Raw genomic sequence first — 14,168 nt, forward strand, 5'->3', positions numbered from 1 at the left:
AACGTTATCGACGAGCATATACTCCCCCTCTCTCTTGCATAAATCTTGATAATCTATTGATGATCCTCTCTTCTCCTCTTCTGTATCTTTGTGCATCTCTTAATGATCGTTCCAGATTTCCATTGTTGGAAGTTTGGTTGGATTGGTTTTGCATTCAATGGACCTTGAAGTTTATGTACAACTCCTTGGTTTTATTGTTTCTGCACAAGAGATTGCTATTATTGCACTCTAACTTAGCTTTTTCCGTTTTACAAGTTGAGTCCGTTTATATTATTTAAATTACCAAACTACCCTGCGTCTTCTCAAATGTTGCAGTCAGTTCTACTAAAAAGAATTGAAGTCAAACTACACCTGTAATTTTCAATATACTAATAATGTGGCACTTAAAGAATGAACATTAAAAGCAAGATATGGTCTCTTGATTTATATGAATAGATTTAGTCTATGATTACATTCTTTTTTTTTTAATACAACGTGTTTGATCGTATATAATAACAACATTACTTTAATTAAAAATCCAAAATAGTAATATGATGGAACTACTTTTACTATTTGTGAATTAGTTTTCGTCTGAAAATTTTTGTTAAACTAATGTTGTTTTTTGCACGTGGTTAGGCACACTATATCCGTTCATATAAATTAAGAGACCATAACTTACTTGCTGATAACTTAGGAAGAATGAGAAGTGAGAGTTTGTTCTTTTTAAGGGAATCACATGTGAAAGTTTGAGTAGGAGGAATTTTTGGTAGTTTTTTATTTTTTATTTTTACCCAAATAAATAGAAATGGTAGCATTTGGTGCAATTTATACAGCCTAATTCTATTTAAAGAATACTGTAGAAAAAATTGTTTAAAAACAAGTCTCAACCTATTTTTTTATCTTTTAATGGAAATCACTTTCATCTGTTTATGGGAGTGATTCTTAAAACAATGTCACTCTAATGGTTATGAGTGAGATTAAAACAGTAATTTACATTCTTTTATAAAATTTATTTGTAAGAAGAAGGTGTGAAATACTAGATGTGCCATGGTACAAGGTGAGGTGAAACTTTGCGGTTTGGAGTGAATATGGATTTAAAATAACCACAATCTCGGGAGTATAAATGAACCATGAAAAGAAGAAGTAAACGAATGATCGAAATTTGTTTTTAAATATCAGAATAGGTCTTTACCGTAAAAGTACTTTTTATATTTCTTTTATAATTTTGATAAATTTTGATTTAAATTAATCACACCATAACAAGGGAAAGTAATTTTCTAGTCATAAATAAATAAATAAAATAATAATAATAAAAAGAAAGAGCGGGAACAACACCAAAGACGGCTTTAGTTTAAATTAGCACGGGCCCACTAACCCGCGCAAATGCTAGTATCAAATCACCGACTTAGTGTTTAGTCGACCGTTGGGTTTCAGAAAGTGCCATGTGCGTTGATCTGATATTAAGATCTGTTCGAAGTTCTTGTGCCTTGTGCGATAGCGTTTATCCCTGGTTCGTGATCTTCTCTGCAAACCCTATTTTCTACGGTTTTCTAAATTTTTCTCTTCAAATGAAAGTTAGGATTATCTTTTATATTTTCTATTGTCTCATCATTTTTATTTTCATTTCTTCAAAAATGGAAAAACAACCTAGCCGACCTGCGTAAAATATTTCAAAATGTGTTATACCATTTGGTGACACTGGGAGGGTGATCTTTCTCGACTCCCAACCCCCAACCCCTTTCTCTGCTATTCGTTGCGACTTGTGAATGAGAATCTAACTCTGCTTCTTTTCGATCGCAGCTTCGGTATTGGCTGTCAAGCTCTGTTCGAAGATTGTGCTTGGCGTTTCTTCGGCTGCTACTGGTTCGTTATCTTCTCTGAAATCCTTCTTTTCTAGGCTTTTTTTTATTTGCTCTTCAATGAAAATTAGGGTTATTCTGTATAGTCTCTATTAAAACAAAACGACCTCGCTTCTTAACTTGTACGACGGTGGTCGACTTTCGTCGCTGTCGAACATTAAGTTTCGCCCTCTCTACTTCTCTTTCCCTTCTTTTGATTTCTTTCCATGATCGGATCGAAGATCTTCAACTTATTTTCCTTCGCATGATTCTAAGTAGTCGTAGTCAGGTTCAGGGCCAGAAGCTAAGAGTTTTCCTGTTGCAAGTTTAAATCCATCTGAATCCCCTCTGTAGTTTCTCCACGTCTGCTTGGTATTTTTACTTTTGTTTTCAGACATTTTGAATTTAATTAGATTTCTAGGTTTCAGTCTTCAAATCCTTAGAACTTTATAAAATTACCACTATCTTAAAACTTTACAGAAATGCAAACTAGAAATTTGACGAGAAGTATTCAGTGTTCTTTCCACAACCAATGATAAAGAAAATTATGGTATTGAAATTTCCAAATTATTTAGCTTCTGGGGTCAAATGACTTAATTATCCAATTAGAGGAAAATTTTACTAAATCTATCATTGAATAAGAGTCATGAATTGTGATGTGAGGATAGCAGATTTTTGTTATTTTCCCAACTTATAACGACCTAGGTTGCTCTTCTTGTAGACTTGTAAAACAACTTAACTATGGTATTACTGGTAAGGTTCCGTGTCAGCCAAGCTTTGTCTTAACTAGTTGGGGTTGGCTACATGAATCCCATTGAACCATGGCACTTGTTTTTCTTTTCTAATTTTTTCCAGTTTTTTCCCTTTCTCTTTTGGGGGTTATCTTCTGTTCAATAACAGGCAGTCAACTGTCTTCTCACTTTTTTGTCTCATTTGAGATTATAGCGCTCTCTCATCTCTGTTATACCTTTAGCCTTTTAGGCTTTCATTGGTTATCTTTTACTGGAGATGCAGTCAGTGGTCTTTACTGAACAGTCCAAATCATGTTTCTTGACTTCGCCCTGTATTTTTGCCTATTAGTACTAATCTGATTTCTAGTTCCTCTTTCCTACCTGATTTATTAATTTATAGTTGTCCTATCTTCTACCATTAACCCATATTATGTCTCATTTCAGCTATTTCCATTTTCTTTCTGGTTTAGATTTCCCAAAGTTCTGCTTCATACAACATATCATATTAGTATGCCTGTAGTATATTTTTCCTTTAATTTTATGGTATTTGTCTATCACACAACAATTCAGATCTGTCTATATGCTTCATCCCACCACCACCTAATCCTAAAGATCCTGTTTAACCTTGGGTGATTAATGTAGCTTCCCTAGATTGTTAGAATTGATGACTTTAGTTCTTAAACAACTAAGTTGCATTACTTTTAGAAGTCAAACCAGGGAACTAAGCTTATACATTTTGCAATGTTATCTCAGAATACAGTTGTATTTTTAGTTACTATGTGTGATGTTTGGATTGCCCTCCACTTACAAATTACAACTGCTTATATTGAGATTCGTTTGGTTTCCTTTTCGACCCGCTCTCAGTTAGGATGCTTTTACAACTAGAGCTCATATTGGGAGATGTCAGTCAAGACCATCCACAAATTTTGAGTTATTTCTGCTGGTTTTATGTATTTATAAAACAAAATCATTGAAAATTTTTAAATTTCTTCTTGTTTTACAAACCCCGTCCCTCTTGCCCCTTCCTCTCTTGCTTGTTCCACTCCACTTTGGATATACCACCGCACCATGAAAGTATGCCATCTTCCTCTTGCTCGCTCCTCTGAGCTATTGTTGTTGCACCCTTCCCCTCTAATGATTCAATTTTCCACTTGTAACTTCCATCACCTTAATGCCCCAGCCGAACAAGCTGACAGTACATCTTGCCTCAAATCCTCTAGTCTTCCCTTTGCATTCTCTCCATCACTCTCTCCTTGTCCTCCTACTGGTCGCATTTGGATCATTTGGGAGCCCTCCAAGCTTCTCATCCGTTTTCCACTTCCTCCTCTCAATTCATCCACCTCAATATTTCTGATTTTCTTGATCATGAAGAGTCACCTCACCTGCTCCAGCTCTTGGCATCTCCCTTTCCTCTGTTGTGGGTTCTTCTTCCTAATATATGGGTTGAGATTTCAATGTCATCTACTTCTGTAATGAAAAAACTTGGAAGCTCCCCATTTGATCTTTAGGCTGTGGAAGCTTTCAAGTCTTGCCCTGATGCTGGTCGACCTCAGATGGTCGTGTGCCAACCTTAAAGGTGCAACAGACATGTTGGCCTTTCCGTCTTCAAATGCGAACCCGACAAATTGCTTGTTGATGAGACTTTGCTCTCCTTTTCCTCTTCATATGCCTCATTCAATCTATCTGACATTTCTGATCAACGCCCCATCTCTCTCCTTGTCCTTTATGTATCTTTTACTATGCCTCATTTTATCTCCCCGGCATCTCTGATCAACGCACCATCTCCCTCTTGTTACATGGGCTTCAATCACAAAGACTTTCTCATTGTTAAAGCTACATGGGGGATACCTGTCCAAGCGCTCTCGCCTTCGGCAACATTTCTTTCCACATTTTTCTGTAGCACTGGATTGGTAGGGCCAACTACTAAGGGTCACTGGATTAGTGCCAGAACCAGATAAAAGGGAATTTCAGTTAACAAGTGGAAGGTCCTGCTTAGGTTGATGCTTAGATTATTATTATTATTTTTTTTTTGGGGGGGGGGGTGGGGGGGGTGTGGGCCGTGTGGCAGGTAATTGGAACATTCTAATGATCCCAAATTTTAGGTTGGGCCTACAAGGGAACATTGCTATTTGCTTCCTCAAAAGGAAGAAAGAAGGGGACTTTGATGACTTGAATCCCCATGTAACAAACTAACAATCAGTTGCAGCTTTTGGGGTTTCAGATTGTTTAATGCGACTTTGGAAGGCTGATAAAAGAGCTATGGCACCTTTTATCAGGTACCAAAGATGTTGAAAACGGTGTGATCAGCATGGATTGAAGTACTTCAATGGGCTGGGCCTTCGTTGACCTCTTAGGATTTTGTTTCGGACCCATCTTATAACCTATCTTTTGGGTCGTAGTCCTCAATGTTTTAGCTTTACTCACATAAAAACATTTACATCCCATAATATTGCACATACAAACCCTCAAAACAAAATTACTGTTTAAAGTTATTTTCTATGTTATTTTAGTCATGTTATGTGATCTAAACTCTTAGATTACCTAATTGGCCTTCTAATACATTTTTCATGCCAAAATATTAGCTGGGTGAGTTGGACCATGCCAAGTTGACTAGCGTGTACATTTGCCATGTTCTTCACACGGTCAATGTAAGTACTGATTTTTTTGGTAATGTTATATATCCTTTGCTTGCTCTTGTCTCTTTCTCTCTTTCTGTTTTCTTTTAATTATAAGAATAGTTCACATGTTTTGTTGACTTTGATTTCTTTGATATATCATTTAATTATTTATCAAGATATATTTGGTTTATCCTATATCAACTGCATACGATCATGAACCAAAGAAACCCAACTAACAAAAGGTTGAAAGAAAAGAAAATGAAAGAGGAACTTTGAAATTGTATGGCGATGGTTCTCACATTTCACATGGTCTTTTGACCACTCAACGTGCATCATTTTGGTAGACAATGACATGGAGAAATCATTAATCAAAATACATTGGGATGCAAAATTCCTAAGGTTTATATTTAAAGACACTTTACAAGGTGCATCATTTGGTTGGTAGACAATGACATATGGAGTAGTCATGATCAAAAGACAAATGATATAAAGGTCGTTAGGTTTATATTTGTTGAGACTTGAGCTCGTGTCATTAGCATTTTTCTCACATAATCTTGGTAGTCTTTTATATAATTTTTCTTTTCTCCCTTTTTTTTAAGACTATCTATATATAAAGGTAGGAAGATCTAAGTTTGTAAATGGATAATTGAAATTTGTTATTTACAATATATATATATAAAATCATCTTCAGGTTTACCATGCTTGGATAGTGTGGGAATTTTCTTTAGCTAACATGGATTATGCTTGTATAGTATATCTGACATGGTAGTGCCTTTGGTGCTTATTGTTGGATGTGTGTTGCGTGGATTTTATTAAATCCCACCACTCAAAACAATGTGTACAATTAACCAAATTAAGTAAAATAAAAATTGCTTTTTCTTTAAAACGAACCAAATCATATTTGAACTGTTGGGAATATAATAAAATTCATGTGGCATGCATCCCATGGTAGACACTTTAAGTATCATTATATCAAATTTGACATTAGATTGGGTCTGATTTTTTTTTTGGAAAATTCCATGATTAACTAGTTTTAGGTTTCTCTTTACCAAAGTAACCATTCAAGGTTTCAGTTAACAAAACTAAACAAAAACAAGTTTGGATTACAAAAATAGGCAAAACAGTGTTTGTCCATCCTTTTAGACATTCTTACCCTCATCTTCTACCTTTGCCACTGATTTAGTCCGAGTTCATACACTGAGTCCTAAAAGGTTGAAGATTATAAGTGGCAAAAAATTAAATGACAAAAATTGATTTTAACAAAAAAACTAAGGTACAAAGATAATTCATCTTTATTCTTTATCTTCTTGAGCTTCTCCGTATTTTCTTTCCTTTTTAAACCCTTCTGCAACTCTTTGTTCTATTCCATAACATGCCTGTTTTTCTCTCTTTGTTTGTCAATTTTTTCTATTCTAACAAGTGGTGCAATTGATGTTGGTTTAGAGATGAAAAAGGGAAATTTGGCTAAGTCAGTAATGTGTTGGCTAAGGTGGAAGATGAGGTAAAAATGTAAAAGTATGGACAAACACTGTTTTGGCTACTTTTGTAAATCCAAACTTCCTTGTTTAGTTTTGTTAGATTGGGTGGTTACTTTTGTAATAATTTTTTTTTTTTTTTTTATGGTAAAAAAACGTGATTTAATTTGATGGTAACAATAAAGAAATTACTTTGTGTATGCACAATTTGAAGTTCTTAGCATGAAAGAGTAAAGGTTATCGGTCAAGGGGTAGGACCTACACCTTAAAAAAAAATTAAAAAAATCGTGGGTTCAATCTCGAGACATTTGTAATATTCTCTCTATATTGAATCTCAACCTTTGTTGGTATTGTTGAATAAGAAATGTAAAACAGCCCACGTTTTGCACGACAATGCATCCATCGATGATGACAAAGCTCATAATTTCATATTAACTAATTTAATTTTTAGTGAAAAGATTTAGTTCGGCCAAGCTTCCTTTTCGCGGTGACGAGAGACAAATGACGATGCATCGAAAGAAAGTTTACTTTATATTTATTATCAGATTGATCCAGTTTTGGAAATTCAGGAATAATTAATTTCAGACATTTGAGAAAATTTCAATCCAAACAAACAAAAATTCCTGTTAAACGGTTAATTTTTCGATTGATATATTAAAAGCTTCTCTATCCAATGGTTGATTTACAACAGAGACGCATTATTTCATCAGCCATGCTGCCATGGAGATATGCACCATTGCACCTTGGTTTGGCGTACAGATGGGAATCTGGGGCGGTATCACTGTCTCATTCATTCCTCCTCCACACATTTGTTTCTTCAAGCCTCTTGTCTTCAAGGTTGACTTCGCTCATTAAGAGTCTAGAATTCTCCGACTCCAAGCAATAGTGATCGCTGAAGACATTGTCTGATCTGGGACCAACAAATATAAACAGAGAAAAACCCAGTTGGGATTTGGCCTAACAACTCACTCAAATCTGTTTACTTGTTGATCTTCCAGTTCAAGAGTGTTCTCCGGCATAGGAGAGAAGAGAAAGGTGAGGAAGAATAGAAGTTTCAGTGCTTCATTTCCCTTTTTTCCCTGGCTTCTGTAGCCTCTTAGAGTTGAGTCTCGACAGGTTACCATGTTTGTGACTCAAGCTGGAGCTCCACCTTTCTGTAAATCTGAGATCAGTGCTTCTTCGGCAGCGCCGTCACTTTCCTCTCTGGTCGCCGGCGGAAGTAAGAACAGAAGGGCCAAGAAATCTGATTTTCTTGTTAGGGTCGCTAGAATTAGACCTATTCGGGCAGTGATCAGCAGTGGCGACAAGAATGTTGAGACTAACAATCAACCCTCCGTGGGCGTCAAGAGCAATGAGTCGCTGGGATCTTCCTTGCCACCTTCTGTTATAGATTTAAAAGCGGTGGTTGCTATCAGGAAGAAGATGAAAGAGTCGCTACCTGAGAAGCTTGAGGGTCAATGGCAGTCCGTCGTCAATGGATTTGGACAAGGGATCACAATCCAGCTGATAAGTGAGGAGATTGATCCGGGTTTGTTCTTCAAACTTAGACTTCACTACTTATTGTCTGTTGATTTTTTTTTTTGGGTAAGATATTGCCTGTTTCCTGTTGGGTTTTCTTTCCAAGTTTTCTCTTCCTCGGCAAGACTTTCTATTTTTTCTGTAATTACTTGGTAGGTTGGAATTTGGTTTTATGAAATTCTACATAATAGTAACCATGATCCCTTTGAAAATGTTTCTCATTCCTCTCTACTAGGAAAAACACCATGAGTTTACCAGCGTAGGGAAAATTTTGGAAATCTGATGGTTAGTTTAGATGAATCGAACTTGGAGATGTTAGCAAGCAGCCTTTCCTGAATGGAGTGTAATCCATAGAAGACTGGGTTAGCTGCCATGCTTATAATGTTTCTATTATATAAAGAAGAAGTACAACGGAAAGCTAGAATTTAAAAGGAAAAAAAATTTTGAAAAACGATTCGCTGGGGAGGTACTGGAACCAATGTTTTGTTCCACATTGTTTATCTAATTATTAACTAAAAATACTGTACCTGAGTGAGCCACAAATTCTGCTACTTGGGACTTTGTGAAATAGGGTCTGTGAATTGACCAACCTTTAGGAGAAAGCAAATACAGTGTGACAGTAATATTGGCATACTTGAACAGAATACAGAGCCAAAGCCAAGATTTCTAATCAACACTGAAATTATACCTGGGAATAGGGTAGCTGAACCAGACTAGGTTGTACCGAGAAACTTTAGGAGCTTTAGATCCAATCAAGTTCCAAGTGAAACAGAGGTGAAATTCTTTTGAGTTTGGTAGCCATATAACAAAATTGCTTCTACCAGTGGATCTCATCTAGAAACTGTTTTTTTACTGTAAAAGATGTTCTCACTTTTAGATTGCTTATAAGCATTCACTGAAGAGGATCATCTGAACTTGACTTATTGGATGAAGTGGTATTTTAACTAGCTATTGGGTTCAGTTTCAACTACTAACACTACTTGAAATTCAGACTGGTTGGGTTGCATGAGCTTAAAGGAAGTTTTGCTGACTTTTGAAATTTGGGCTTCTTTTTTTCTTCAGCAAAGAAGAATGGAATGGTGGTGTGGGGGTAATTGGTTTTTTGTTCATTTTGCTGTTTGTGTTTTCTTGCCAACTTTTCTTACTCTTTTCTTCACTTGTGGTCTTGGCCAACCTTCATCTTTAATGTTATTCCTTTATTTACCCTATGCTTTCCTTGTTTCTTCCATGTCTTTTCTGTATTTCTTTTCATTTGGATTGTTTTGGGGAGTTTCTTTTCTTTGAATTTCCAATTGGGGGCTGCCCCTCTAGATTCAGAGCTGTGGATAGGGACCATATGCGTGCACCTTCTTTCCGAGCTATTTTTGTTCTCTCTGTCTCTGTTCTTGCAAGGTGACTTATTTTTTGTGTTTTCAGACACCAAATCAGGAAAAAGTGTGACATCTGCTGTGAGGGGTTGGTTGCCAAAGCCATCGAACAATTTAAACATTGTTGAATACACTGCCAATTTCACTGTTCCATTTGATTTTGGCTGTCCCGGGGCTATTCGCATCACAAATCTTCATGGAAAAGAATTCTTCTTGGAGGAGATTGTGATATATGATTGGAGTGAAGGCCCAATCTTCTTCCCTGCAAATTCGTGGATCCACTCACAAAAAGATAATCCTGAAAGCAGAATTATCTTCAGAAATCAAGTGAGAAATGTGTTGCCATTTGGTTCTATTCGGCCATAATTCTCAATGAAATCTGGCTGGGTCTATGGGGAAAAAGTTTACTGGACTCATTTGCTACAAATTTTTAAATGCATCTCACTGTGCCCTCCTTGCCCTTAACAGGCCTACTTACCTTCACAAACACCAGTAGGACTCAAGGATCTTCGACTTGAAGACTTACTGAGCAAACGGGGAAATGGAAAAGGAGAGAGGAAGCCGTATGAAAGGATTTATGATTATGCTCCTTACAATGACATAGGTAATCCAGACAAGGATGATGATTTTGCTAGGCCAGTTTTTGCAGGGGAGGAGAGGCCTTATCCTAGACGCTGTCGCACTGGACGACCTCCAACAGACTCTGGTATAGTTTTCATACAATAGCGGTGTCCATTCCCGTTGGTTTTCCATTTTTTATGTCTCAATTAATTGCATTTCTGTGCTGGAAATAGATCCATATTCTGAGAGCAGAGTTGAAAAGCCCAATCCACTCTATGTTCCTCGTGATGAGACTTTTGAGGAGATCAAGGAAGCAACTTTTTCTGCTGGGAGGTTGAAAGCTCTGTTTCACAATCTGATACCATCCCTTGCTGCTACTTTGTCAAACTCAGACATCCCCTTCAAGTGCTTCTCTGATATTGACAAGTTGTACAATGATGGTGTTCTTTTAAAACATGAAGATCAGAAAGAGTTCCTTGAGAATCTTTTGCTGCTCAAGTTAATGAAAAAGGTCCTAAATGCTGGTGAAAGTCTGTTGAAGTATGAAATTCCCCATGTAATTCGAAGTACGTACATTGTCCTCCCTATATGTGGACCTTCCCCCATCAGTTCTCTATATGTTCTAACCATCTTTTCTCTTTGGGAATTCCGATTTTGTTCAGTCCCTTATTCTAGTTTTGTTCACAGGAGATAGATTTTCATGGTTGCGTGACAATGAGTTTGCACGCCAGACTTTAGCAGGGGTCAATCCTGTGAACATTGAAAGATTGACGGTACCAGTGAAAGATGTTTCTGTCATTTGTATTGCTATTATGTAGAGATTCTTTCTCCACCTTTGTCATTTAAATTTGGGTAGGATTTGCAGGAATTTCCAATTGTCAGTAAATTAGATCCAGCAGTTCATGGTCCTCCTGAGTCAGCATTAAGAAGAGAAATTCTACAGCCAGAACTGCAAGGAATGAGCATTGAGGAGGTATACATAGTACAGAAATATGTCTAATATGCATTAAAAGCGGATTGTAGGGGGCCCGCTGGCAGACATGCCAACAAAGTATCTATATGCCATGAGTACTCCCTTTGGGTCCCCATCCTGAATTACATATTGACTAGAAACACATAGCTGGTAGCAGGTCACTGCTGCAACCTGGTGTAGTGGGTGATATCGATACAAGGGACAAATTGTGGGGTTTGTCCATGTCATTTGCAACAAGCAAGGTGAAATGATACCGGGTTTTTTAGCCTTGGAGCAACACCAGTTAGGATGAGATGCTCACCTGTAGAGAAAACAGTTATGCCTTGAGCAATGCCATAGCCCCCCCCCCTTCTTCAAGTTGATCTGTAATCTTGGTTCACGATCATACTCGAAGCAGACACCAAATGGTTTGTTATAAATTTTGGTGGTTTTCTTCATCTATCTCAACTAATCTGGATCCCTGAACACCGAGAGGCTCCTTAGTTGAAATACCAAGTTGTTATACGAGCATTATTCAGAAAAATAATGTCACTAACACTATGTTTCAAAAAATAATTCATTGTTCTTAATTTTGACCTTTCTGTTGATTTAAAATGCAGGCAATTGAGAGTGGGAGACTTTTTATACTTGATTACCACGATCTACTTCTGCCATTTATTAAAAAGATGAACTCCTTACCTGGGAGGAAAGCCTATGCCTCAAGGACTGTTTTCTTCTACACGAAGGATGGCTTTCTGAGGCCAGTTGCTATTGAACTTTCACTACCTTCTACACCTACTTCACCCCCAAGTAAGCAAGTTTACACTCATGGACATGATGCTACAGCCCACTGGACTTGGAAGCTGGCAAAAGCACATGTGGCTTCAAATGATGCTGGCATTCATCAACTTATGAACCACTGGTGAGATGACTGAGACGACTGAGACTATAATAAATAGATGTTGTTTGTATAGTTTGCTTGAATCCTCAGACTGATGTTTTCATGTTTGGAGTTCTTCAGGTTGAAGACTCATGCATGCATGGAGCCTTATATCATTGCTACTCACAGGCAACTTAGTGTAATGCATCCTATTTACAAGTTGCTACACCCTCATATGCGTTACACACTAGAAATAAATGCTCTGGCACGGCAGAATTTGATAAATGGTGGGGGTATTATTGAAGCTTGCTTCAGCCCAGGAAAGTATGCTTTGGAGCTGAGCTCAGCGGCTTACAAGAGTTTGTGGAGGTTTGACATGGAGGCATTACCAGCAGACTTGCTTCGGAGGTAAGGCCTTCTATGCATTTATAATTGTCTTAATTCATTCAATTGCAAACATGTTATCTCTGTATTGTTTATTCCCTTCCATACAACCCTCCCCCCTCACCCCAAGGGAGGAAAAAAAAGAACTCCCCGAAACCTAGGAAGAAAAAGAGATTACTGAACAAATAAACTAGGTTTTTTTTTTTTTTTTTTTTTTGGGGTGGGGGGTGTTCAACGTTGGAAGCCGACCTGTTGATCAAAGAAATTTCAACCCTCGCTGGATGAGTAGAAGAAGAAAAAAAACAACAAACTCTGCCTTATTGGGGTTGGGCTACGTGGATCCAAAGAGGATAAAGTAGGGAAATAATGTTCTAACCAAAAAGGGAGAAATTAAAAATTAAAGGCAACTTAGAGAAAAAAGTGACGGGAAATGAACTACAGGAAAAGAGATCAGAAATAATGAAAGATGAAAATAGTTGGATGAGTCTGATGTGTAATGTTATGGAGTGAGACTGGTTTTTCATACGATCTTATCCTGTGCCAGTATTATTATGTTGCTTTTTTCTTCCATATAATTCCCATTTTGACTTCTTCATACTCCATGCTCTAGCAGTGTAGCTAACTATAGTTGGATGTTCCTATCACTTCTGTTGTGTACTACATTGCATTAAAACCCAAAAATGATGCTCTCTCCTGTAATTTCAGGCGCATGGCAGTTGAGGATTCTTCAATGCCTTGTGGTGTGAGACTTGTGATTGAGGACTACCCATATGCTGCAGATGCGCTGCTCGTATGGTCAGCAATTAAAGAATGGGTGGAAGAGTATGTTGCTCATTTCTATTCTGATCCCAGTAGTGTCTCTAAAGATGTTGAGCTTCAAGCGTGGTGGAATGAGATAAAGAACAAAGGTCACTATGACAAGCGGAATGAACCATGGTGGCCTGAGCTGAAAACAAAGGATGATTTATCTGGCATACTCACTATAATGATTTGGACTGCTTCAGGACAGCATGCGGCCATTAACTTTGGTCAGTACCCTTTAGGAGGATACGTACCCAACCGTCCTACCCTTATGAGGAAACCTATGCCTCAGAAAGGTGATCCTGACTACGAAAAGTTCCTCGATCACCCTGAGCGCACTTTCCTATCTTCTCTGCCAACCCAACTTCAGGCCACAAAAGTGATGGCAGTTCAAGATACACTGTCAACGCACTCCCCAGATGAAGAGTACTTGGGTGAGCAACATTTTTTGTATCGCCACTGGATCAACGACCCCCATATTCTGAGTCTGTATGAAAAATTATCATCTAAGATGGAGGAAATTGAAGAGATCATAAATGAGAGGAATAAGGATACTCGTCTGAGGAATAGAAACGGTGCAGGCGTTCCACCATATGAAATGCTGCTTCCAACGTCAGGCCCTGGAGTAACTGGTCGTGGGATTCCAAATAGTATTTCTATCTAATGAATGACTTTATATCATTGTGATGGTTAGTGCTCAATGTTGACTTCGTTGAAAGCTTGTAGTTGCAGACATGTTCTCATATTTCTTAGTTTATGATCTGTATCAGTGTTTGTAATGGGCTTTTCTGGCTTTGCAATTTGCATGAAGTGCTGGGGATGTAAACTGCAGGCTGCATCTGGGTTGCCAGTTCTCAAATACAAGTGATATGTAGGGAAGGAAGGGAAGTTAATTGAGGTGAAGTGGAAGTCTCTAGAAACAGGATGGGGAAATTTGTAAACATGGTTGTGTAACTTTCTTTTTATCTTTTGGGCAAAAAATGGTTGGTTTGACACTGTGAACCTTCAAATCAAATGGATCTGCAATAAGATGTTTAATTACTGGATTTGAAATGTTATAGAGT

General features: G+C 37.6%; 1 protein-coding gene across 4 annotated transcripts; it reads left to right on the forward strand.

Moving 5' to 3' along the window:
• Positions 1-1,410: 1,410 nt before the first annotated feature.
• Positions 1,411-14,155, forward strand: LOX6 (PLAT/LH2 domain-containing lipoxygenase family protein). 4 transcript variants are annotated; one of them, XM_089148058.1, is made up of 12 exons: positions 1,411-1,489; positions 1,780-1,842; positions 5,131-5,196; positions 7,333-8,169; positions 9,576-9,853; positions 9,995-10,232; positions 10,321-10,653; positions 10,775-10,860; positions 10,953-11,060; positions 11,660-11,961; positions 12,061-12,327; positions 13,009-14,155. In XM_089148058.1, the coding sequence occupies exons 4-12, from the start codon at positions 7,764-7,766 to the stop codon at positions 13,766-13,768; spliced, it is 2,778 nt and encodes a 925-aa protein (XP_089004184.1). In that variant the 5' UTR covers positions 1,411-1,489; positions 1,780-1,842; positions 5,131-5,196; positions 7,333-7,763; the 3' UTR covers positions 13,769-14,155. The 4 variants fall into 4 exon arrangements, with proteins under 4 accessions (XP_089004184.1, XP_089004185.1, XP_089004186.1 ...); XM_089148059.1 differs by lacking the exon at positions 1,411-1,489 and adding an exon at positions 1,667-1,685; XM_089148060.1 differs by lacking the exon at positions 1,411-1,489 and having other exon boundaries at positions 1,708-1,842; positions 7,333-7,676; positions 7,758-8,169.
• Positions 14,156-14,168: the final 13 nt, after the last annotated feature.

This window comes from Hakea prostrata, chromosome 3, assembly GCF_041222555.1.
Source record: "Hakea prostrata isolate BN-2017 chromosome 3, UWA_Hpros_2, whole genome shotgun sequence".
NCBI classification, from domain to species: Eukaryota; Viridiplantae; Streptophyta; class Magnoliopsida; order Proteales; family Proteaceae; genus Hakea; species Hakea prostrata.

Bases quoted from the DNA above. Each gene is read 5' to 3' on its own strand.
- LOX6 (XM_089148058.1), top strand. From the start codon at position 7,764: ATGTTTGTGACTCAAGCTGGAGCTCCACCTTTCTGTAAATCTGAGATC. The intron at 9,854-9,994 runs GTGAGAAATGTG...TGCCCTTAACAG, and splicing joins GAATTATCTTCAGAAATCAA to GCCTACTTACCTTCACAAAC. The intron at 11,061-11,659 runs GTATACATAGTA...TTTAAAATGCAG, and splicing joins AAGGAATGAGCATTGAGGAG to GCAATTGAGAGTGGGAGACT.